This window comes from Saccoglossus kowalevskii, chromosome 15 (genome assembly GCF_978046115.1).
Source record: "Saccoglossus kowalevskii chromosome 15, keSacKowa6.1, whole genome shotgun sequence".
Classification (NCBI taxonomy): domain Eukaryota; kingdom Metazoa; phylum Hemichordata; class Enteropneusta; family Harrimaniidae; genus Saccoglossus; species Saccoglossus kowalevskii.
This window is the reverse complement of record NC_140655.1, coordinates 8,292,561-8,319,906: the sequence shown is the minus strand read 5'-3', so window position 1 is coordinate 8,319,906 and position 27,346 is coordinate 8,292,561. Positions and strand designations below refer to the sequence as shown.

The following is a 27,346-nucleotide window of genomic DNA, read 5'->3' as shown; positions in this document are numbered from 1 at the left end:
AGAGTATGTTGAGTATAATATTTCAGTACAAGTCATTTGAACCAAACTGGTAATGATAGTTATACAAATAAGATGTGTAACGCCATAGGGGCAACATTTAACGCCAAAGGGTTTGCTAGCATCTACTTTTATATAACTGATATATATGGAAGTACTGGAATAATTACAATATTATTTAGTGTGTAAAGAGTGTATTGAATATAATCTTCCAGTATAAGTCATTTGAAGCAAACTGGTAATGATAGTTATACAAATAAGATGTGTAACGCCATAGGGGCAACATTTAACGCCTTAGGGTTTGCTAGCATCTACTTTTATATAACTGATATATATGGAAGTACTGGAATAATTACAATATTATTTAGTGTGTAAAGAGTGCATTGAATATAATCTTCCAGTATAAGTCATTTGAAGCAAACTGGTAATGACAGTTATACAAATAAGATGTGTAACGCCACAGGGGCAACATTTAACGCCATAGGGTTTGCTAGCATCTACTTTTATATAACTGATATATATGGAAATACTGGAATAATTACAATAGTATTTAGTGTGTAAAGAGTGTATTGAATATCATCTTCCAGTATAAGTCATTTGAAGCAAACTGGTAATAATTGTTATACAAATAAGATGTGTAACGCCATATGGGCTGCATTTAACGCCATAGGGATTTGCTAGCATTTATTATGGGACCCTTGATACATATGAAAGTATTGGAATAATTACAATATTATTGAGTGTGTAAAGAGTGTGTTGAGTATAATCTTTCAGTACAAGTCATTTGAACAAAGCTGGTAATAATAGTTATACAAATAAGATGGGTAACGCCATAGGGGCTGCATTTAACGCCATAGGTTTTTTTAGCATCTATTATTGTACCCCTGATATATATGGAAGTACTGAAATAATTACAATATTATTTAGTGTGTAAAGAGTGCGTTGAGTCTAATCTTGCATTATAGGTCACTTGTAGCAAACTGGTAATAATAGTTATACAAATAAGGTATGTAACGCCATTGGAGCTGCATTTGACGCCATATGGGTTTGCTAGCATTTATTATGGTACCCTTGATACATATGGAAGTACTGGAATAATTACAATATTATTTAGTGTGTTGAATATAATTACAATATTATTTTGTGTGTAAAGAGTGTGTTGAGCATAATCTTCCAGTACAAGTCATTTGAATCAATCTGATAATTATAGTTATACAAATAAATGTGTAACACCATAGGGGCTGCATTTAACACCAAAGGGGTTTGACAGCATGTATTAATGTACCCTTGATATATATAGAAGTACTGGAATAATTACAATATTATGTAGTGTGTAAATAGTGTGTTGAATATAATCTTGCATTATAGGTCATTTGAACCAAACTGGTGATAATAGTTATACAAACAAGATGTGTAACGCCATAGGGGCAACATTTAACGCCATAGGGTTTGATAGAATTTATTATGGTACCTTTGATACATATGGAAGTACTGAAATAATTACAATATTATTTAGTGTGTAAAAAGTGTGTTGAGTCTAATCTTGCATTATAAGTCATTTGAACAAACCTGATAGTGATAGATATACAAATAAGATGTGTAACGCCATAGGGGCAACATTTAACGCCATAGGGTTTGCTAGCATCTACTATTATATAACTGATATATATGGAAGTACTGGAATAATTACAATATTATTTAATCTGTAAAGAGTGTGTTGAGTCTAATCTTGCATTATAAGTCATTTGTAGCAAACTGGTAATGATAGTTATACAAATAAGGTATGTAACGCCATAGGGGCTGCATTTAACGCCATAGGGGTTTGCAAGCATGTAATATGGTACCCTTGATACATATGGAAGTACTGGAATAATCACAATATTATGTAGTGTGTAAAGAGTGTGTTGAGTATAATCTTTCAGTACAAGTCATTTGAACAAAGCTGGTAATAATAGTTATACAAATAAGATGGGTAACGCCATAGGGGCTGCATTTAACGCCATAGGTTTTTTTAGCATCTATTATTGTACCCCTGATATATATGGAAGTACTGAAATAATTACAATATTATTTAGTGTGTAAAGAGTGCGTTGAGTCTAATCTTGCATTATAAGTCACTTGTAGCAAACTGGTAATAATAGTTATACAAATAAGGTATGTAACGCCATTGGAGCTGCATTTGACGCCATATGGGTTTGCTAGCATTTATTATGGTACCCTTGATACATATGGAAGTACTGGAATAATTACAATATTATTTAGTGTGTTGAATATAATTACAATATTATTTTGTGTGTAAAGAGTGTGTTGAGCATAATCTTCCAGTACAAGTCATTTGAATCAATCTGATAATTATAGTTATACAAATAAATGTGTAACACCATAGGGGCTGCATTTAACACCAAAGGGGTTTGACAGCATGTATTAATGTACCCTTGATATATATGGAAGTACTGGAATAATTACAATATTATGTAGTGTGTAAATAGTGTGTTGAATATAATCTTGCATTATAGGTCATTTGAACCAAACTGGTGATAATAGTTATACAAATAAGATGTGTAACGCCATAGGGGCCGCATTTAATCTCATAGGGGTTTGCTAGCATTTATTATTGTACCGCTGATATATATGGAAGTACTGGAATAATTACAATATTATGTAGTGTGTAAATAGTGTGTTGAATATAATCTTGCATTATAGGTCATTTGAACCAAACTGGTGATAATAGTTATACAAATAAGATGTGTAACGCCATAGGGGCCGTATTTAATCTCATAGGGGTTTGCTAGCATTTATTATTGTACCGCTGATATATATGGAAGTACTGGAATAATTACAATATTATTTAGTGTGTAAAGAGTGTGTTGAATATAATCTTCCAGTACAAGTCATTTGAACCAACCAGGTGATAATAGTTGTACAATAAGATATGTAACACCATAGAGGCTACATTTAACACCATAGGGGTTTGACAGCATGTATTATTGTACCCTTGATACATATGGAAGTACTGGAATAATCACAATATTATGTAGTGTGTAAATAGTGTGTTGAATATAATCTTGCATTATAGGTCATTTGAACCAAACTGGTGATAATAGTTATACAAATAAGATGTGTAACGCCATAGGGACCGCATTTAATCTCATAGGGGTTTGCTAGCATTTATTATTGTACCGCTGATATATATGGAAGTACTGGAATAATTACAATATTTTAGTGTGTAAATAGTGTGTTGAATATAATCTTGCATTATAGGTCATTTGAACCAAACTGGTGATAATAGTTATACAAATAAGATGTGTGACGCCATAGGAGCTGCAGTTTACACCATATGGGTTTGCTAGCATTTATTATTGTACCCCCTGATATATATTGAAGTACTGGAATAATTACAATATTATAGTGTGTGTCACGAGGTGTTTGAATCATATCAGAAACTGTATTATTAAAAGGACACGCTTGTTATTATGTAATTTTGTATTTATTAATTTATTGTTATAGTATAAATTGATAACAGCCCAGAGGTAGGTTTTTTAGCCCAGTAGGTAGCCGCATTTGTCACTACACGTATAGAAAGTACCTATTATGTGACCTCGAAGTCGCACTTGGACACTGCTGGACGAGTATCTATGTGATGAATGAACAGGTGTCGCGGACCAATTAGCGATTGACACAACTAGCCATGTGATGGCAGGGTATTTAAAGACTGAGACAACGTGGTGCTGGGTTGTTGCTGCTGGAAATCTTGACCAACATCTACGCTTTGTACGACCCTGGAAGCGGCGAGCAGTACTACCACATACTACCACAGTCGAACCCGGCGTTAAGCATCAGTCTGAAGTCTAACTGGGAAAGAAGCCTTGGCGCTGTGGATGAGAAGGAGAGTTCAATTCGCTAACTACCGTCGCTGACTTCTTATAATTCACCGGGCGACCCTGCCGACAGACACTGTTCGACGCACGTCGGGAAACGTCAGGTACCGAACATTCCTACACACACTAGTAAGTCTTGGGCTTCGAGTTATTATGTTACCTTGTTAATTACTAGAATTGCTATTTTCCTGGCCAGTTTATTTATGTAACATTTTAAGAGTGCATGACTCTGATACACGTGACTAGTAGGGTACGCCGTTCCTTCCCTGGTCGTGGGGTCATTACCGACTTTGCTGTGGTATCTACAGTGCGAAATTACGTAACCCCCACCTTTTACCAATAACATAGTTGCGTTGGTGCGTGGTGAGGGCCGCGTGTTGTGCTGTGCCTCCGCAAGGGCGCGCGATACCGACGGAGAGAACTGTAGCAAGTATAAGTTTTGTGTACATAATAAATTTTAGTTTCACATAATTCATGTGTAGTGTCGTATGCGTAAGATTGGCCGGTGTGCATTATTGCTGCTTATATGTGCATGTAGTTGTATTGTAAAAGCTAAAGCTGAAAGGGAAAGGATAGAACAGGCTGCTAAAGCCGGGAAAGAAATGTTAGAACAGGTGGTCAAGTTCGAGAGGGAAAAGGCTGCACAAGCTATAAAACTCGAGCAAGAAAGGGCTAAACTTGAGCAAGAAAGGCTAGAGAAAGTAGCTGAAATTGAACTTGCAAAATTAAAAGCTGAAAGAGGGGCTGCCACAGAATTAGCTCAGCTCGATTTTACGACTAAACTTGAATTGCAAAATAATACAAATTCGTCTCCCTTTGCTACAACAATTCAGTCCCCTCCCAATTTTAAAGATAGTGATGACATGGACATGTATATAAATCGGTTTGAAATTTTCGCTCAGAATTGTGGGTGGAAGCAAGACATTTGGGTTGTGGCATTTATTGGTCAATTAACAGGAAAGGCATTGGCAGTTCATGATGCACTGTCCGTAGATGAGACTCGTGACTGGGACGTGGTCAAGCGTGTTATGCTGAAGGCGTATGGGTTGACAAAGGAGGGATATCGTATCAAGTTTCGTCAGGCACGTCCGACAATATTTGAGACTGCAAGGCAATTTATGGTTCGACTTGAGCACTACTTGACACAGTGGGTTAATATGGCAGGTGTTGTGAATACTGTGGAAGCGCTGAAAGACTTGTTCTTGCGTGAACAGTATTATAGCACATATAGCCCTGAAATGTTAGTGTTCTTGAGGGAACACCAGTGTCGAGACTCAAGTGAAGTTGCAAAATTTGCTGACCTCAGGAATGAGGCACGATACTATACTCAAAATAATAGTAAATCTGCAGCTGAACCAAAGTTCAACAAGACGGCTAACACCACCAGTAACAAGCAAAACAGAGAAAAGGGTACACACCAGTTAGGTGTCACAGATGTTCACGTGTCGGGCATAAGCGGTAAGACTGTTATGCCAAATTTAGGCAAAATGGCAAATTATTAACAGCCGCTTGTGAAGTTGAGGTTGAAGATTTGACCCCTTCTCTGGATTCCCCGACCACTGCCACATCAACGTGCATCATTATACCACATGCAACTACCACCAACACACATTCAACATGTCAACCTGTTGACACATTTGTTGGTAATAGAACGCAATCTCGATAAACAGGTTGCGGGACTAAAATTGCCCACTGCCGAGGGCATGGTCAATGGACAGAAAGTGACAGTACTAAAGGATACAGGGTGTTCTGGGATTGTTATTCGTAAGAACCTGGTACGTCTCTCACAGTTCACTGGTAGACATCGTACTTGTGTACTAGCTGATGGTACATGGAAACGAGTTCCTGAAGCCGAACCAGAGGTCCGCACTCCGTATTACACTGGAATTGTCAAAGCTGCATGCATGACAAGACCCCTCTTTGATGTGCTGATAGGTAATGTTCTGGGAGCAATGGGTGTTCACACTTCATGTGAGCGGCATTGTGGTACTTATAGTGGAGGTGAAATTCTTTGTGACATGAATGTCACTAAATCAAAACATTCAGGTGAAATTCCTAATGACACAGGTATGAGTGTCAAAACACAAAGACCCCAGTCAGGTGGACCAAATTGTGGCCACCCCTGACACTGTTTCTGTGGGTGCAATTCTCGGTCTTACAGTTGGTGTGATGAATACGGCTGGTTTGCCTGAGGGGCAGAGGATTGAGGGAGATTCCCTAACCCCTGTCACCAATTATGGCACCAATTATGTAGGTGCAAGTCCTTGGCATGGTGAACACGGGTGGCAATCCTGAGGGACAGGTGGCAGAAGGTAAGCTGGCAAACTCCTCGACCACTGTCCAAGATGGTGCCAATGACCAGTCTAGTGGGCTGGAAATACTTGAGGTTACACAAGGTGTTGAGACAAGAGCAGTCTCGGACCAAAAAGCATGCGCAAAAGTTGGTGGTACCAAAATTCTAGACTCATGACCTTGTTCTGACCCCTGAGAGTTTGCGTGAATTACAACAAAATGACTTGAGTTTAAAGCGATTATTTAGGTATTCAGCTGAGGAAAAAGGTAGCGACTGGAAAATCAAATAACTAGTTTTTATGTTAAAAAGGGTCTATTGTACCGAAAATTTCGATCACCTAATTTTGATTTTGGGCGCATTATTAGTCAGTTGATAGTTCCTTCTACATTTCAATCAGATGTCATGAAATTAGGCCAAGACTGCATATTGGGGGGACATTTGGGTGTACAGAAAACACAAAGATAAAATATTTTCCCAATTTTACTGGCCAGTGATGCATGATGACATTAAACGGTATTGTCGGTTATGTGACTCCTGCCAGCGTACTGTACCCAAAGGTCGAGTCGAAAAGGTTACACTTACTGCCATGCCCTTAATTGATATTCCATTCAAACGGGTAGCCATGGACTTGGTGGGCAAATCCAACCAATTACTACTAGTGGGTGCCAATATATACTTACAGTGTTTGATTATGCAACCCGTTATCCTGGAGCTACACCTCTAAAAAAGATCTCTACTGAAGTAGTAGCAGAAGCACTGGTTACTATTTATAGTCGTGTTGGTATACCTGAACAGGTTCTCACTGACCAAGGTCGTCAGTTTGTGGGTGATATTATGCAAGAGGTTAGTAGACTCCTGTCAATTAAACGGTTCATCACGAATCCATATCACCCACAAACAAATGTCCTAAGTGAACGTTTGAATGGCGTTCTCAAGTCCATGCTCAAACGCATGTGTAGAGAGCGATCGAAGGACTGTTACATAGCATCATTATTGTTTGCATACAGAGAAGCTCCGCAAGCATGATGGAACTGGGAATCATTGAATTCACCTTATTGCTCACCCATTCTGCTTATTAAGAAGCCCGATGGAAGTCTTCGGTTTTGTACAGACTTTCAAAAGCTCAATAAGATCACAATATTCGATGCTGAGCCAATGTCTAACCCAGAGGAATTATTTGGCTGATGGTAATTACCTGACCAAACTTGATCTTACTAAAGGGTTCTGGCAAATACCTTTGGCTACTGAGACAAAAGCCAAAACTGCTTTTCTTACCCCACTGGGTCTTTTCCAATATCATTACCTTCCATTTGAACTTGTAAATAGTCCCAGTACGTTCAATCGCACTATGCGAAGAGGCGAACAGTTCTGATGGGTACCGAAGGAGAAGTTGTTAGTTTAGTGGATGACATTTTGATATATAGCAAGACTTGGCAATCCCATCTGAGGAGATTGAGAATGTATTGAATCGCCTCCAGGAGGCAGGCTTAACGGCTAAACCATCAAAATGCTATATTGGTTTCACTCAGCTTGAATTTCTTGGCCATGTGGTGGGGCGAGGCCAATTGAGTCTAGTCCCAGGAAAGGTTCGTGCATTGCAGAATGCTCCGTGACCCCTGACAGTAATTAACGTTAGATCATTTGTGGGCCTAGCGGGTTATTATCGCAAATTTGTTCCATTGCTGCACCTCTACACGAACTTACAAAGAAGGGTAAACCCAGTAAAGTTGAATGAGAGCATTGCCATCAGCTGGAATTTGAACAGCTCAAAAATATTTTGAGTAATGCCCCTGTATTGCGACTTCCCGATATTAAGCGAACTTTTGTTCTACGGACAGACGCCTCGGAAACGGGCCTTGGGGCGGTCTTGTTGTAATATTATGATGTTGCATTTCCAGTGGCGTATGCTAGCTGGAAGGTGAGCCACGCAGAGTCGCATTATGCGGTGATTGAAAAGGAATGCCTGGTCATAGTTTGGGGAATAAAAAAGTTTCAGCCATATCTATACCTGCATAAATTTTGGATTGAAACCGACCACAAGCCTCTAGTCTATATTAAAACCGCTAAATTTTCTAATAGTCGAATTATGTGATGGGCCATATATCTTCAATCATTTTCCTATCCTGAGGTTTTAGTACAATAGTCAATATGGTGTTGAATGTAATATAGTAAATGGTTGTTTTATGTAGTTTCCCTGATCCGTGACATCAATGAATTGTATTGTTGACGTAACCATAATACCATCTTTAACGGCATGGTTACATCTTAGCATGGGGGTATGTCACGAGGTGTATGGATCATATCAGAAACTGTATTATTGAAAGGACACGCTTGTTATTATGTAATTTTGTATTTATTAATTTATTAATTTATTGTTATAGTATAAATTGATAACAGCCCAGAAGTAGGTTTTTTAGCCCAGTAGGTAGCCGCATTTGTCACTACACGTACAGAAAGTACTTATAATGTGACCTCTCGAAGTCGCACTTGGACACTGCTGGACGAGTATCTATGTGATGAATAAACAGGTGTCGCGGACCAATTAGCGATTAACACAACTAGCTGTGTGATGGCAAGGTATTTAAACACAGACAGCGTGGTGCTGGGTCGTTGCTGCTGGAAATCTTGACCAACATCTTTGTACGACCCTGGAAGCGGCGAGCAGTACTACCACAGACTACCATAGTCGAACCCGGCGTTGAAAATCAGTCTGAAGTCTAACTGGGAAAAAGCCTTGGCGCTGTGGATGAGAAGGAGAGTTCAATTCACTAACTACGGTCGCTGGCTTCGTATAATTCACCGGGCGACACTGCCGACTGACACTGTTCGATGCACGACACACTAGTAAGTATTGGGCTTCCAGTTATTATATTATCGTGTTAATTACTAGAATTGTTATTTTTCTGGCCAGTTTATTTATATAATATTTTAAGAGTGCATGGAACTGGTACACGAGACTAGTAGGGTACGCCGTTCCTCCCCTGGTCGTAGGGTTGTTACCGACTTTGCTGTGGTGTCTACAGTGCGAAATTTCGTAATCCCCACCTCTTACCAATAACATAGTTGCTTTGGTGCGTGGTGAAGGCCCCGCGTGTTGAGCTGTACCTTCGCAAGGGCGCGCGATACCGACGGAGAGAATAGTAGCAAGTATGTTTTGTGTACCTAATAAACTTTGGTTTCACGTAATTCATGTATAGTGTTGTATGTGTAAGATTGGCCGGTGTGCATTATTGCTGCTTATATGTGCATATGGTTGTATTGAACTCTACTGGAGCCCATCAGTCTAAATTATACTTGTGTTACACAAATTGTGTAATTTTATATTGGTTAAGAACCCGCACACGAGGTAGTAAACGTATTGCATACTATTTGGTATTTTTGGTGATATTTGACCCCGTGACCTCGTGATATTGTGTAAAGAGTGTTTTGAGCTGTGTGGTGCATTTACCTTATCATGTAGAATGTTATGTTGTGTTTACCTTATTATGTAGTTCATTTATCATGTTGTGTGGTGCATTTATCGTGTGTGGTGCATTTACCTTATTATGTATTGCATTTATCATATTATGTAGTGCATTCACCATATTATGTAGTGCATTTACCTTATTCTGTGGTGCATTTACCTTATTATGTGGTGAATTCATCATGTGTGGTGCATTTATCGTGTGTGGTGCATTTACCTTATTATGTATTGCATTTATCATATTATGTAGTGTATTTACAATGTTATGTAGTGCATTTACCTTATTCTGTGGTGCATTTACCTTATTCTGTGGTGCATTTATCTTATTCTGTGGTGCATTTACCTCATTATGTAGTGCATTTACCTTATTATGTGGTGAATTCATCATGTGTGGTGCATTCATCATGTGTGGTGCATTTATCATGTGTGGTGCATTTACAATGTTATGTAGTGCATTTACCATGTTATGTAGTTCACTTTAACGAATCAGTGAATAGCATTGCCAGATTGCACTGGTAACTGGATAGCTGAATGAAGGATTGTACTATAAATTCTTAATTTGTTAAGGGTGGTTATTAGTTGCCTGTTTTGCGCAAAAATATAGTCTATCACAGTGCATCAACAACTTTAAGTGCAAAATTTGAATTTGGACAACTAAATGGAATACAATGGGCTACACTTATAATGTCATGAACATATCACTTTCTAACAAGATTTGAAAAATTAAATTGGACTTGTTGGAGAAGGCAAAACAACAAGAATTTGTCAGGTCCTTGAGTTGCTGTGGTGTTGGTTTATGTTTCAAAAGGTGCATTATGGTTCATGTATCACATGGCACTTTTATTAAAAATATTCTTTTAATTGAGCAAATACTGTAAACCTGTATATTGTTTTCCTACAAGTAACTTGAAATACATATGTATGGAATCTGCCACCACAAACGGCAAATTGTAGCCACTGTATGCCATCATGTCTTTGCACCCAACAGTAAAATATGATACTCGCCCTAAGAGCTTGCAGATGTTACGTCGCCCGATATAATACTGACTTAGAAACGTTACAAGACCGTGTGCTTTGTATCGGGTGAAGGTAAAGTTTCGAGTATGTTTCGATCTTTTCGTGAGTCGACGATCACCACTGTGTCGGCTAGTTCTACCCATAGACGCTTGTCACGTTTCTTACTCTGTTGTCTGTATGTGTAATTTGAAAACTTTAATAAAAGAACGAGATTATATACGTACATGCATGTATGCACAACCGGTATGATACCCTTGCTGAACAAGCATTCGGTTGAAAAATATATTTCAAATCAATGTAACAAAAAATCGGTTGAAAGGTATTCTTCAAACTAAAGTAACAAGCATTTAGTTTAAAGGTATATTTCAAACCAATATAACAAGCAATCGATTGAAAGGTATATTTCAAACCAATGTAACAAGCAATCGATTGAAAAGTATATTTCAAACCAATATAACAAGCATTCAGTTGAAAGGTATATTTCAAACCAATGTAACAAGCATTCAGTTGAAATATATATTTCAAACCAATGTAATAAGCATTCAGTTGAAAGGTATATTTCAAACCAATGTAACAAGCATTCAGTTGAAAGGTACATTTCAAACCAATGTAACAAGCATTCAGTTGAAAGGTATATTTCAAACCAATATAACAAGCAATCGGTTGAAAGGTATATTTCAAACCAATGTAACAAGCAATCGGTTGAAAGGTATATTTCAAACCAATGTAACAAGCAATCGGTTGAAAGGTATATTTCAAACCAATGTAACAAGCAATCGGTTGAAAGGTATATTTCAAACCAATATAACAAGCATTCACTTGAAAGGTATATTTCAAACCAATATAACAAGCAATCGGTTGAAAGGTATATTTCAAACCAATGTAACAAGCAATCGGTTGAAAGGTATATTTCAAACCAATGTAACAAGCAATCGGTTGAAAGGTATATTTCAAACCAATGTAACAAACAATCGGTTGAAAGGTATATTTCATACCAATATAACAAGCAATCGATTGAAAGGTATATTTCAAACCAATGTAACAAGCAATCAGTTGAAAGGTATATTTCATACCAATATAACAAACAATCAGTTGAAAGGTATATTTCATACCAATATAACAAGCAATCGATTGAAAGGAACATTTCAAACCAATATAACAAGCAATCGATTGGAAAGTATATTTCATACCAATGTAACAAGCAATCGGTTGAAAGGAACATTTCAAACCAATATAACAAGCAATCGATTGGAAAGTATATTTCATACCAATGTAACAAGCTCTAAACAGTGTGTATTGTAACACCCTAGTTTGAGAAGTGATCGATTGAACATATTGACAGTCCTGTGTGCGTGACAAATACAAGGAGACTATATCGTGTAAATACGTTTCTAACATTTGAGTGACACTTGTTGTCCAATCTGTTTTATATTTTGGAGAAGCGTGACCACAGGAGCTGGATTTAGAGGGGTGATCGATTGAACATATTGTAGACATATCCCGAAACAGATATGACCGTTTTGTGTGCATGGCAGATACCAAAAATACTTGTTGATGCGTAAAGAAGTATTTTACAATATTATGTTTTGACGTTAGCGAGTTAATTCGGTCGATTGTTACCGTATGAAGGATGTCATGGATTTCTCAACAAGTAACACGATTGTCAAATATCGTCCACCACTTCAGACATTATGCAGGTTTTCACTATTTTGAATGGGATGTTGTATGCAGTGGGGCGCAAAGACACAAATGCACTTGTCATCCGTAGAACCATCGAGTGGTACTACGTACAACAAAAATTACGGATACACAAACTGACCCTTTCACGCCGAATACACACCCTGACCCATTCTCATAATTATATTCTCAGACCAGTGCTTCACTGGAAAGTCCTTCGAAACATTCTTGATGGATTATTGTTTTTTAAAAATACTTGGTTCTGTTTTGACAATTAGAAATGAGAAAAGTATGTAAACAATGATAGAATAATGGTGCCCTTTGTTCAAACATTTATATATATATATATATATATATATATATATATCCGCATTCTGTGTGGTCACGCGCGGATTTAGGGGAGGCGCGCCAGCCCCCCTTTAGCCCGCAAAAAAAAATTGACCCAGCCCACATGACATCTACGCGGGGACACTAACAAAACCGCGATTTCAAAGGTTAATTGTCTGGTCTTCTGGCATTCGGCCACGTCAATAGGAGCGCCCCCCCCCCCTCCGAATTTCTGGATCCGCCAGTGGAGGTAATTCTTTCCTGTATAGGAATTAATTTTCACTGGTTTGTTATTTTAACAAATCCCATTTTGGGGGCATTTTCATAAGGTTTTTACCTCACAAACAATGAGCCTATTTTCGTTTTACAATCAGAGAAACAAAATAATTGTAACTCAGTGAATGATAAATGCATTTACACTGATTCAAACATCAAGTTCCACGCCCCCACTGATAGTCAAATTGTGATATTTTACAATCACGCTGAACCATACTTATTCGCACTACCACATATAATAGTATGTGTACTCTGGTTTACTGACTTTTACTGTCTCCAATCACGATAAATTACTATTTTCATTTTTAATAGTAAAACTAAATTAATCCCTGTAACTACAGCGAATCCCACTTTGTGTACAATAAGGGAAATAGACGTACGAATATAATATATAGGAGTATGTCCCCTATACAATTCTATTTTCATTTTACATATTTTTTCTCAAGAGGTCGCCACTACTATATATATTACGCCTGTAATAAATAGCTCAACTCAGTAAATTATATTTCAAAATCAGCAACGTGAACCGCTCAGTTGCAGTGTCTTTTCTACAAACATGGTTGTGGTAAACAAGAACTTAACTACCTTGTTGGTTGTTTTGCTGGCGTTCATTCAGATCGCTTGGTCGGAAGGTTAGTATCAAGGTTTCAAGCTAAATAACTTTCATCCATGACCAGAAATCGCGAAAATGTTCGCATGGCGTTTTTCCATTGACACAATACAAACGTTTTAACAATGGGAGATACTGAAACGTCTAACTTAAGTAATCTGTAAATGTATTCCTTTATTCACTCACCTACCTTCAATATACTTTTTCCATTGCGTCCCTGTGTATAATAATACTAACTAAAGTTGAGAGCGGTTTAACAATGGGGTTAATTATATATGAGTGGCAGGCCTGGAAATCGGGTCTAACCAATTAGTGCAAAACAAATTGACAAAAAGGCCACTTCAAATTTATTAATGACGTAATTTCCAACAACAATTCTAAATTGTGTGATTATATTTCAAAGATAACAAACAGATGATTTTAATTTTACTATCATCAATTTAGATATATATTCCCCAACTCGGCTTTTTAAAAAAGACGTTGTCTTATTACGCCAAACTCAGACACCAATAAAACGATCTATTGCAGAAAGCAACTGGCCTTGGAATTTAAAGAAGGTTTTGGCAGATATAATGAGTGCGGTAAAATATAATGTACAAAGTATTTGATTATGACTCGTGTGGTGCAGAATGTGTCGACTCCTTTCGAGACATCTGATATCACCCCTTCGTTGTATATATCGTTACCCCACTTCTTTATCATAAAATTCAATTTTATAAGCCAGACTATTATTACATACAAATAATGAAAGCTTTTCTGACAGCTGAGTTGGACTACTCATCCGGGACATTGGCTCCCCCGTTGCGTTTGAAAGTGTAGTTGACTCAATAGTGTGGGGTGGGTCTGAATGGAATAGGGGATGCTCAAAGCTTCAGTTGGCTCATATGTACACGTGCCTTGTGATAAACAATATGACAGCAATCGTTAAAACAAAAAAAAACACATCAGTTTGTCATTTTGAGCCAATGTCCAAATTATTACTGTGACTAATATATGTACCGCGCTTAAACAACATTTGTCTATGCATTACTGATATCTGCTTCCGGTGGGAAAGCTTGGTTTATTTGATCGAAAATCAAAGTCAGACGGCATAGTGAAAAGCCCGTTATCATGTTTACACTTGTTATAAATTAAATCAAAACTACAGAATGGGCGTGACTCGTTGCCTGGGTTACGAGGCCTAAGCACTGCATTTTAAATATGGAAAGTATAGCAGAGCTGTTCAAAATAAACGCGCACATTTGGATGGCAGAAGAAATGATCGACGACAAGAATTCAGGTTTGTTCAGTCGCATCAGAACACTGTCTCAAAAGCCTGAACCATGTGAATGCAACTGAACGTATACATTGCGCATCTTCGGGCTAATGCGCGCGTCGGGTCCTGTAGAGTCTTGTCACAAGGGGGTATACTCACCTCAAGCCCTTTTCCCAAACATCCATGATGCCAAAAGCATACCCCTTTTCAGACAATTTGCTAGAAATGTGAAGCACTTCTCAAAAAAATGATACGAGTGATGAATAAATAACATGACCGATTTTCTGCGAGGATTAACCATTTTTATTGCTTGAACGAAGTCTCTAAACGAATTTTGAGCGTTATGTTTATAATAATTTGTTGGAATCGTGGACCCCTTTGTTGTGTTCATATTGTGCACTATTTACTAATGAGAGGAATCTTTTAAAAGAATTAAACATATATATATATATATATATATTAAAATATACATACGTGGACAGAGAAATTAAGACACGACTACATGAGTAAAGTTGACTCTACAGTACTGTTTCGCATGAGTAATACGTGGTGAAAACAAGTATCTATTTATATGAGAATGTCTTTACATCTCCACAATATACACAACTATTGACTAACCATTAAAAAATAATTCCAGGGCCATTTGAAAATAGTATATTGCAATTATGGCAAAATTTTTTGAACTTTTTTGAAAAAGCTCAAACACCGATTAATTGATTATTGTCAAATTTTCGAAATTTACCGATCACCTTGTGATACGCCTCACAAATATGTGCGCATCGTATGAACGATAGAAATTAATTTAAAACATGGGAATATTTTGATGGCAAATGTAAACTTATGTAAACTTATCTCGACGTCATATTTATTTCGGATGGACGGACACAGGATTATAATTTTGGTTGGATTTATTTATTGAAATGATTTTTGAAGTGCAAATGCTACCAATAATTTGAGAAATTCTGTTTGCTTGTTCAAGGGTTGATTATACCCTATTTCCCAGGCATGGATTTCGGTTATTCAACGCACCTTTTTATTCGGTCAAATGTGGTCGACTGGTTTTATTGTGGTCTCAATAGGTAATGCTAAAGACTGCAATACTTTACCCAACCAACGTCAAATCTGTGTTCAAATGTGTCAATTTCCTTAGAGATGACTGGATCGATCTGAAAATTAGAACACACGAACACATTATGCCACCGTGTTCATATTTTACTTGTGGCAATCTTGTCAATCGTCACAGGCGATATGAAACTATCAGACATGAAGTTATTGGGAAGTATGTCCTTATTACAGCGATATTTTTTGACCCAGTGTTTCATTTCATTTGGAATATGCGATTACTATAATATCATACTATTGTTTCAATGTGACAAACATTTTCACAAAAAATGCGGTAAACAGTTGATAATGACCCATGTGCATGTCGCATTGTTTTAAAACAATTCGTACATATACTTACACACTTATATGGTTAGCGCTCCGTTCAAAAAAACAAACATGTTTTCAGCTGTTGGCATGGTAGAACATTTAACGTGAAGCTAAAGTCGGTTTATGACTAAAACCGGGGCCTCGTATACAAAGTTTGCAAGAACATTTAGTCTTCAGAAATCACTTCACTTTATTACTAACGTGTATTTTCTGCTATATTCATTATTTCCGACCGTTTTACGAATGTACTTTCTAGATTCTTTGATTGAACGCAGCATTTACAGCTCATTCAAAGTTCAAAGTTGCTTAGGAATTACGTTGATACAGTGTAACAATGTCGGCGCCGGTGATCTCTTACCAGTGCGCAACGTAGCCAAAATAAAAGCATGATCATTTGAACACTGCTTTTACAAGACTGGGTGGAGGTAATGCATTTTGGGTGAAAGTATACAAAAATCTTTGGGGCTGACCATGACAATGGTAGGGCAGGATTTTTTTCAGATTGTACCACCTAACTAGAGTAAAGGTGGGACCTACCTGCCAAGTTTGAGCGAAATCGCCCAGCCATGTTCCTAAATAATTTTCCAATTTGTTTTAAATTTGTTTTTTGATAACATTTACCCGGATTTGTTAAAAATTATTATTTTTTTACTTTAATGCATCGACATCAAGCTTCCACTGTTTGCAATATATTCCTACAAAATCAATGTTCTGATTCTGAAAGTAGTAATAGGTCATCTGCATACAGTAGACAGGATAGATGGTTTGTTAAAAGAGATTGTTGGTTATTTTTGAGGATTCAATGTGGTATTTGATGTCATTAACATATAGAAAATGTGGGCGCAGGTTATCTCCCTGTTTAATGCCTCTGACAGAGGGTTTAAGCTCTGTTTTTGTTTATACACAACCAAGATAATTTTGATAGATTGATTTTATGATATTGTAGAATTTACCTGAGATGTTGTTTTTACGAAGTTTGTAAAGTAAGACTTGACACAAGATTGCATCGAAAGCCTTTGTCAAGGTAACATGCAAATATTCGATTTTTACTTTTTAAATATTCACTCGGTAACTGTTTAAATACAAAGATATTATCAGCTGTTCTGAATTTTGCCATGAAGCCAATATTTTCTTCAATTATAATGTTATTTTTATTGATATGTTTAGTAAGTAAGTAAGTAAGAGTTTACTCAGAAAATTTATAAGAGTAATTCCTCGATAATTTCCCTGGTCAGTTCGTTCCCGCCTTTCAAAGATTGGCGTGATAATACCCATATTCCAGGCACTAGCAAAGTGACCACTTATGACGATATGGTTAAACAGTTTTTGTAGAGGCTTTAGCAGGACATTTCTACCAGTTTTAATTATTTCATTTGTTATTCTATCTTCACCGAGAGATTTTCCATTCTTTAAAGCTCCGATTGCAGTTTGACTTTATAATTGAGAGATAATTTGGTCCTGAATGGTACTAGGTGTATTTTTAGGCTTTCGTTTCTATTTTTAGGTTGTCGTCAAATTGGGTTTCATGATTATTTGAAATGCGCGGCATTAATGTTATCACATAAATTCATTTCTTGTTCTTCCTTTAGTTCATTAATTAGATTCTATTCTACAGGACGTGAATTACTTATTGTGTTTAGCTTAGTTAGTATATCATTTTTGTATTATCACTTCTTCTTTTTTACAAACTGATTATATTTTCTCTTTATAGTATAGCATTCAGTTCTGAACTGTTTGTTGTACGGATTAGATGATAAATTAATTGAACTTTGTTCTTGAGATTATTCAATCCATACGTGTATCACTTAGAATTATTTTTCTTATTCTCGTTTTTTTTTTTGTGGCTATATCAACACATCAGTTAAATCAACGTTATTGATTAAGTTACATATATATTTGGAATATGTGATTGATGATTGATTTCTGTGCAGATAAGATAAGCGAGAGTAGAATATTGACATTGTACACACGAACGAATGGTACAAAATCCATAGTTATGTACAGACGTTTTTTATTTCAGAAATATTCAATATTTTTCTTTAAACAGAGTAGAATACATGTATTATTTACAACATTATAAAATAGAAATATTTCCAAATATAGATAATGTACAAATGCGTTCTGACAAATATACACCTGAATTGTTCCTCTGTTCAAAGAGTTCAATCTATAACTTCGAAATAACATTTGGCAAGTTAAATCCCCAAATCAATATTAATGCGAAGATTCACGTATCAACTCGTGATTTAGGAATGTTATTTACATTCACAAAAAAGTAGCCCCTCACATTTTATTCTATGTTGGTAGGTGACCTGGTGACATACATCATTTTACCTATTGTAAATAAAGTCACGTCGTAATATATCATGATCACAGCCAGCATGGCAATGGTGGCTAGTTTTTTAGAAATGCATGTCAGAGAACCCCGGTCATTCAGACTTCCGTGCGTCAGTTAAAATTGGTGAAATAGAATATTTCACACAAATTATAATTTTATACGATTGGGACTTAATGATCAAGGAATACCCGTGTTATGCATACACGTGGTTATTTACTAAATTATATAATAAAATATATATTATGCTAATAATTAATTTTAGATTACGAGTTTTGGAAAGAAAAAGCAGCGCGTGATTTGCAAAGAGCTCGAGGAATGAAAATTAAGAACAAAGTAGCAAAGAATATTATCATGTTCCTGGGAGATGGTAACAGTATCAGTACTATTACAGCCACTAGAATCTACAAAGGACAACTACAAGAGGGGGCAAGTGGAGAAGAGTATGAACTATTTTACGAAAGGTTTCCCAATATAGGATTGGCAAAGGTGTGTATAGTGAAGGGATGAATGAATCAATTGGTACATGTATGTGTACATGAACCAATCAATAAATCAGACAATGAGTATATGGGGATAGATACACAAATATATTGGTGCATGGGTATTTTGGTGGCAGATACACTCAGTCAGGCAGTCAGTCAAACAATCAATAAATCCGGCAATGGGTATATGGGTGGCAGATACACTCAGTCAGTCAATCAATGAATCAGACAATGGGTATATGGGTGGCAGATACACTCAGTCAGTCAATCAATGAATCAGACAATGGGTATATGGGTGGCAGATACACTCAGTCAGTCAATCAATGAATCAGACAATGGGTATATGGGTGGCAGATACTGTGGTGGATAAGTTTATATCGCAAAACTAGGCGTTGGGGTGTTTTTTTCGTCACATAAAACGAACTGACTAATCATGCGGAATTGTTATTGAAACGGACATCGATTGCGTTGTGTTTTCTTGAGTTGAACAGACGTGAGCTATAATTCAAACTGGTTTATTTGTACTCAACATGAACATCAATACGTTGTACAGCAAATACTTCTTGGTATAAAATATAGATCGCTAAATAATAGCTTCATGAGGAGTTGGCATCGTAGAGAGCATAGAAAGGAGGGTGTGCATAACGAGCATCAAGTTGCGAAGCTACCATAGAAGGAATTACAGCGACGGCCTGAATCGGACTTCTCACGACAGCGCTTTGCCTGGTTAATGTAAATGTCAACGTAAGAGCGGCATTTGTCTCGGTGACAGCTAATCGGAGAAGTGCCAAACACATGTTTGTACTCTAGAATATATCATGCCAAAAACGTTCCGAAAATAAAACAACGCTAATGATTGGCGCATACAAACGAAACATAGCGCTGTCATTCCATGTTAGGAGTGACACGCGACTAACACGAGGCAGAACTTTGGTGGGAATTTTGGGCGGTAAACAGACAAGTACCGCGAGAACGCAATGGGAAACAATGTAGCGAACGTTTGGATATAGCGTCACGGTTGCTACAGAAACCGATCTAGTCTCTCAGGACTCAACTCGTGGTTATCAAAACAATGTCTGAAATTACAAACTAGCTTGGAGAACATCATACAGAAAGTAAAATTTGTTCATGTTAGATAACTGCGCGCGACAGATACAGTCAGTCAATCAATGAATCAGACAATGGGTATATGGGTGGCAGATACACTCAGTCAGTCAGTCAGTCAGTCAATCAATAAATCAGACAATGGGTATATGGGTGGAAGATACACTCAGTCAGTCAATCAATGAATCAGACAATGGGTATACGGGTGGCATACACTCGGTCAGTCAGTCAGTCAGTCGGTCAGTCAGTCAGTCAATCAATAAATCAGACAATGGGTATATGGGTGGCAGATACACTCAGTCAATAAATAAATAAGACAATTGGTATATGGGTGGAAGATACACTCAGTCAGTCAATCAATAAATCAGACAATGGGTATATGGGTGGCAGATACAGTCAGTCAGTCAGTCAGTCAGTCAGTCAGTCAGTCAGTCAATCAATAAATCAGACAATGGGTATATGGGTGGCAGATACACTCAGTCAATAAATAAATAAGACAATTGGTATATGGGTGGCAGATACACTCAGTCAGTCAATCAATAAATCAGACAATGGGTATATGGGTGGAAGATACACTCACTCAGTCAGTCAATCAATATATCAGACAATGGGTATATGGGTGGAAGAGGCTTGAATCAATCAGAAAGTATACAGATATATAACTCAAATACGATATATTTTGTTGTTGTAGACATACTGCGCAGATCGTCAAGTTCCCGATTCAGCAGCCTCTGGTACCGCGTATCTATGCGGGGTGAAAACAAAATATAATACCATAGGTATGGACGATAGAGTTGAGTTTGGTAACTGCACGCAAGATAATCCATACGAATATGCAGTGGATTCCATACTCAAAATAGCAGAGGATGCAGGTAATAATAATATCATTAGCATATCCAGGCAGTAAACAAATAAAACATAAAAAATAATCATAACAAATCATAGCAATGCATATTTATGTAGTGCATACGTCAACATGCTATCAGTTCCAATATGTTTATATTTTGATAGAAAGTATAATATTAAGACCACTGAGCGTTTCTTACAGGTAAAGCTACAGGTATTGTGACTACAACCAGGATAACTCACGCCACGCCGGCTTGCACGTATGCTCATGCTGCTAGTCGGTACTGGGAAGGTGACGATAACATGCCACAGGAAGAAAAAGACAAAGGTTGTAAAGACATCGCTTGGCAATTGGTTAACGAACTGCCTGGTAGAAACATGCGGGTAAGAATTACACACGTAATTGTAAGCCAATTTCACTTAGGTGGTGATACACTTCACGTAGTCACACCTCAACTTCTTTTAATTACCATCCCACTCTATATAGTTGTCGCCCAATTCAAAATAGTTATCACCCCAATTCATGAGGTTTTCACCCAACTCGTGTAGTTGTCAACCGCAATTCACAGTTGTCACCCAACTTCACATATAAATGTCATCCGACTTCTCGTAGTTGTCACCCGCAATTCACACAGTTGTCATTCGAATTCTCTTTCAAACAGACTATAGATATAATATCAATTATTTAATTATAATTTGCGACAAGAAATATTGTTTGTTGCTGTAGGTTGTGTTGGGCGGTGGTCGCCAAGATTTCCTACCTAACTTCACCCCTGACCCCGAAGACGAAGGCAAATATGGTCAACGGCTGGACGGGGAAAATCTGATCGAAACGTGGTTGGCATCAAAACCTGTCTATTCTGAATCATTCTTCGTCTGGAACAAAACTGCCTTTGATGACGTCAATCCAGAAAGCGCAGATTATCTTCTAGGTAAGCTATTTTATCCTGTTGGTAAATCAAACTAGAGATTCAGATTCCTAGTCTAGATAACGTATTGTATTGAGTTCTGCTGTATTACTGTGTGTATTTAAACAAAAAACTACATCTATAGAGTTTTGTATTTTAGGATTGTTTGAGCGAAGTCATATGAACTACGAAGCAAACCGACCCAGTGACACTGCGGGAGAGCCGTCTCTTGCCGACATGACAGAAAAGGCCATTAGAATGTTGGAGAAACACAAAAATGGATATTTTTTGCTGGTTGAAGGTATTTGAAATTATTGTGGGTTCTATTAGTACAGCACGATATGCCGCCCCAATTCGATGACCGCACACGTAAATCAGGCCGAGCTACGAAGTGCCTTACGTTTTGTTACGTAATGGGTGCAAATGACGCTGTTCACACCGGTCATATTGTTTCGATCTCAAAATAAACTAAACTTTAAGAAAAAAAAATGTTTAGATTCAACACAACATATAACAACTATGTAAATTTCGGATAAGTAATCACTGTCTAAAAACAGAGACTAGACGTCACACAAATCCCAAAACCCCAGCTGTGTGCAGAATCTGTAAGTAATGTAATAAAAATAAAATTGGGACAAATTAAATTTCATGATACCATGCACATTCAATAAACAACGAAGATGTGTTCCGTTTAGGAAAACAACAAAACATATAGTATCAAATAAACGCCACTTTGTGTACAAGTCACTACCATGTACCTGACGCCATTTTGTATAAAAATTACTGCAATGCACATGGCGCCACTTTGTATGCAAATCACTGCCATCTACATAACGCCATTTTGTATGCAAATCACAGCAATGTACATGACGCCATTTTCTATGAAAATCACTGAAATGTACGTGACGCAATTTTGTGTACAAATCACTGCAATACACATGGCGCTTTTTTGTATACAAAATTCTTTAATTTTATTTAAACATCAAGCACTTACAATATTTGTTTTCCCCGAGTTTCCACAATAATCAATGTTATTATTTGTTATTTTATTATTATTACTACAATTTTGCAATTTACTCCTTTACATAAAATATGACATTGTCATTAATATTCACAGGCGGTCGCATGGACCATAGTCACCATGACGGGATAGGGTACCATGCATTGGTAGATGGCGTTGCCTTTGAAGAAGCTATCGAGAGAGCCAGTGACATCACTGATGACGATGACACGCTCACAGTCGTAACAGCTGACCATAGTTTTGCATTTGACATTCTTGGATACGCAAGTAGAGGCAACCCAATTTTGGGTAAGTACTGCACCTCACATACCATGCATACTTCTAGCAGTATATTTTACACGTGTATACAGTTGAATTACTTTCGTGCAACAGTTTGGGCTTGTGTACTTGATTGGAATAGAAACGATAAGATCTACACTGGTGTAATATATATCTAAAACTCAAGGAGGCTACTAGACATACAGTGAACACTTACCATGATGACTGATGAATTTCCGTTCAAATTGCAGGTGTGAATGATATCGACGTTGACCAAAATGGTCAAACTTTCACAACTATTCATTATCCTGACGGTCCAGGTTCTCATTACACAATGGAAGCCATCGCAGACACAGGATTACGACCAGTCATTACCAATCCAGGTATTCATTTATGTCTCATTGGTGTTTCAGTGTGTGGAGATTTGTTTTCATATTCACCTGTGTCTCAGTACGTGGGAATGTGTGGTCATGTATATTTGTGCCGGGACGTGAAGCTGGATCATTAGACGTATGCGAATGTCGACTCGAGTCACGCACGCAGTACATGTCTACTGTAATTTGACATACTATTTACCATGTTTGCTTCTGTGTCTGGATATGTCTGTCTTCTGGAATCAAAAATTGACTTTATCTTGATCGTCCGTTATCTTTCCAAATAAAAACGTTTGCCATGGTCTCGTTATGTTAGTATTGTGCCTACTGATAGTACGAGTGTGAACAGTTCACAATGGTTATTAAAAATGCTAAATCAGCAACGGTGGCCATTATGCACAATACACTGCGCGATCTACATTTAAAGCGCGGTGGTCGTCGCGCAGCGCGTGTTCGAATTTCTTGTAAATAAACAATGTATTTTACACGCGTTGTATACGTCGCTATGAGTCCCATATCGAACAGGACGCGGCGTGACGACTGCCGCCCTTTAATGATGATGCTAACGTGTAACTGAACGATGTCTACGTGAACGTGGATTCCATAGCGTACATGTAAAACAGGTAGCCGAATCTCTCTAATATATAGTATAAACGCACGTGCACATCCTCACAGTATATTTCCTATCGTTTCAACTGTTATTTATAAAACCACTACCACGGTGCTTGCACGCTCTATTTGATACGGTACGCCATCACCATACGCCTGCAACCGTGAACAAAAATCATTTGTACTAAACTAATAATTATTTTAAAATGTTTTGTTTTATTATAATTCACAGAGGATAGCGACTACTTGCAGCAAGCGCTGGTCGCTAATAAATGGGCCAGCCATGATGGTGAAGATGTTATGATCTATGCCAAAGGTCCCATGGCTCATCTTTTCCATAGTACGCATGAGCAGACCTACATCATGCATGCCATGCAGTACGCAGCATGTATCGGTTATGACAGCACCGATGAGTGTAGATCCAAGAACGAACCTTAACATTGGCTGCCATACCCCTATCGGCGGAATGAATATCTAATGACTTCTGAATTGACCAACATTGTTCAATGACCCAGTTTTGTTGATTCATTTGTAAAATTGAGTTATTGCTATCTTATAAAGTTTGAAAAAGTTTTAACCGTTTTTAAATTTCGATAATTTGATTTTACAGATCAATCAACCGTACCTTTAAAAACATAATTCTATATTCATCCGGCACTTAGGCTTTTCTTTTCCTAAATAGCACTGAATAGTTCTTTACTCTCATATGTATATTGGAGATTTGGGAAATTATATTTCTGTGAAACTTGTGTAATTTCAATCGCTATTGTTTAATAAATATATAGTGAATGAAAAATTTCGATTGTTAACCACAAAAACGTGTTTACTACGCAAACGAGCATTTACCGCACATATTTCGAACATAACTTATTTACCACACATACTTCGAACATAAATTATTTACCACACATACTACGAAACATAACGTGTTTACCACACATACTTCAAACATAAATTATTTACCACACATACTACGAAACATAACGTGTTTACCACACATACTTCAAACATAGCGTGTTTACCGCACATACTTCGAACATAACTTATTTACCACACATACTTCGAACATAAATTATTTACCACACATACTTCGAACATAAATTATTTACCACACATACTACGAAACATAACGTGTTTACCACACATACTTCAAACATAGCGTGTTCACCGCACATACTTCGAACATAACTTAATTACCACACATACTTCGAAACATAAATTATTTACCACACATACTACGAAACATAACGTGTTTACCACACATACTTCAAACATAGCGTGTTTACCGCACATACTAAGAACATAACGTGTTTACCGCACATACTTCGAACATAACTTATTTACTACACATACTTCGAACATAACTTATTTACCACACATACTTCGAACATAAATTATTTACCACACATACTACGAAACATAACGTGTTTACCACACATACTTCAAACATAGCGTGTTTACCGCACATACTTCGAACATAACTTATTTACCACACATACTTCGAACATAACTTATTTACCACACATACTTCGAACATAAATTATTTACCACACATACTACGAAACATAACGTGTTTACCACACATACTTCAAACATAGCGTGTTCACCGCACATACTTCGAACATAACTTAATTACCACACATACTTCGAAACATAAATTATTTACCACACATACTACGAAACATAACGTGTTTACCACACATACTTCAAACATAGCGTGTTTACCGCACATACTAAGAACATAACGTGTTTACCGCACATACTTCGAACATAACGTGTTTACCGCACATACTTCGAACATAACTTATTTACCACACATACTTCGAACATAACTTATTTACCACACATACTTCGAACATAACTTATTTACCACACATACTTCGAACATAACGTGTTTACCACACATACTACGAAACATAACGTGTTTACCGCACATACTGCAAACATAACGTGTTTACCGCACATACTTCGAACATAACGTGTTTACCGCACATACTTCGAACATAACTTATTTACCACACATACTACGAAACATAACTTATTTACCACACATACTACGAAACATAACGTGTTTACCACACATACTTCAAACATAACGTGTTTACCGCACATACTTCGAACATAACGTGTTTACCGCACATACTTCGAACATAACGTGTTTACCGCACATACTTCGAACATAACTTATTTACCACACTCATACTTCGAACATAAATTATTTACCACACATACTTCAAACATAGCGTGTTTACCGCACATGCTAAGAACATAACGTGTTTACCGCACATACTTCGAAAATAACTTATTTACTACACATACTTCGAACATAACTTATTTACCACACATACTTCGAACATAACTTATTTACCACACATACTACGAAACATAACATGTTTACCACAAATACTTCAAACATAACGTGTTTACCACAAATACTTCGAACATTACGTGTTTACCGCACATACTTCGAACATAACTTATTTACCACACATACTTCGAACATAACTTATTTACCACACATACTTCGAACATAAATTATTTACCACACATACTACGAAACATAACGTGTTTACCACACATACTTCAAACATAGCGTGTTTACCGCGCATACTTCGAACATAACGTGTTTACCACACATACTATGAACATAACCTATTCACCACACATACTATGAACATAACCTATTCACCACACATACTGCGAAATATAACGTGTTTACCGTACATACTTCAAACATAACGTGTTTACCGCACATACTACGAACATAACGTATTTACACACATACTTCAAACATAAATATAGGGTTTCTAATTTGTGACCACGTGATATCGGATTTATTAGACAAGTGATCACATGGACACATGTAGTTATTTCCACATGCTCCTATCCTTTGGCGGGAAATAATACTACACGAATTGCTTGTATTATAATACTTGGCCTTGATATTTTCATTTGTGATCAGTTACCAAAGGTATATAGATGTATTTAGAGTATTATAAACACGGGAGAGTGTTGGATTACATATATTACCTCACATTTTGGTAGGATTCAAGTACATTTAAATTTATAAACTCTGACCAAACCAGTGAGGGTATATCTGCCATACTCATCTTTGTTTCATGTCGATTGCTTACTCTTTATGGCGGAGAGTTTTCCTGTGTGAATGTGTCACAATACTGATT

General features: G+C 37.1%; 1 protein-coding gene across 1 annotated transcript; it reads left to right on the top strand.

Annotated features, from left to right (window-relative positions):
- Nucleotides 1-6,144: 6,144 nt before the first annotated feature.
- On the top strand, nt 6,145-24,602 carry LOC100367427 (alkaline phosphatase-like). The gene is made up of 9 exons (XM_085508409.1): nt 6,145-6,322; nt 18,825-19,048; nt 20,840-21,020; nt 21,197-21,378; nt 21,722-21,926; nt 22,063-22,203; nt 23,020-23,211; nt 23,433-23,564; nt 24,397-24,602. Exons 1-9 carry the CDS (start codon nt 6,145-6,147, stop codon nt 24,600-24,602), a joined length of 1,641 nt encoding a protein of 546 aa, XP_085364535.1.
- The last annotated feature ends 2,744 nt before the right edge of the window (nt 24,603-27,346 follow it).

Excerpts from the sequence above, each read along its gene's own strand:
- LOC100367427 (XM_085508409.1), top strand. The coding sequence starts at position 6,145 with ATGGTGAACACGGGTGGCAATCCTGAGGGACAGGTGGCAGAAGGTAAG. Across the intron at positions 22,204-23,019 it reads ATATTTTTTGCTGGTTGAAG|GCGGTCGCATGGACCATAGT; the intron begins GTATTTGAAATT and ends TAATATTCACAG. Across the intron at positions 23,212-23,432 it reads TAGAGGCAACCCAATTTTGG|GTGTGAATGATATCGACGTT; the intron begins GTAAGTACTGCA and ends TTCAAATTGCAG.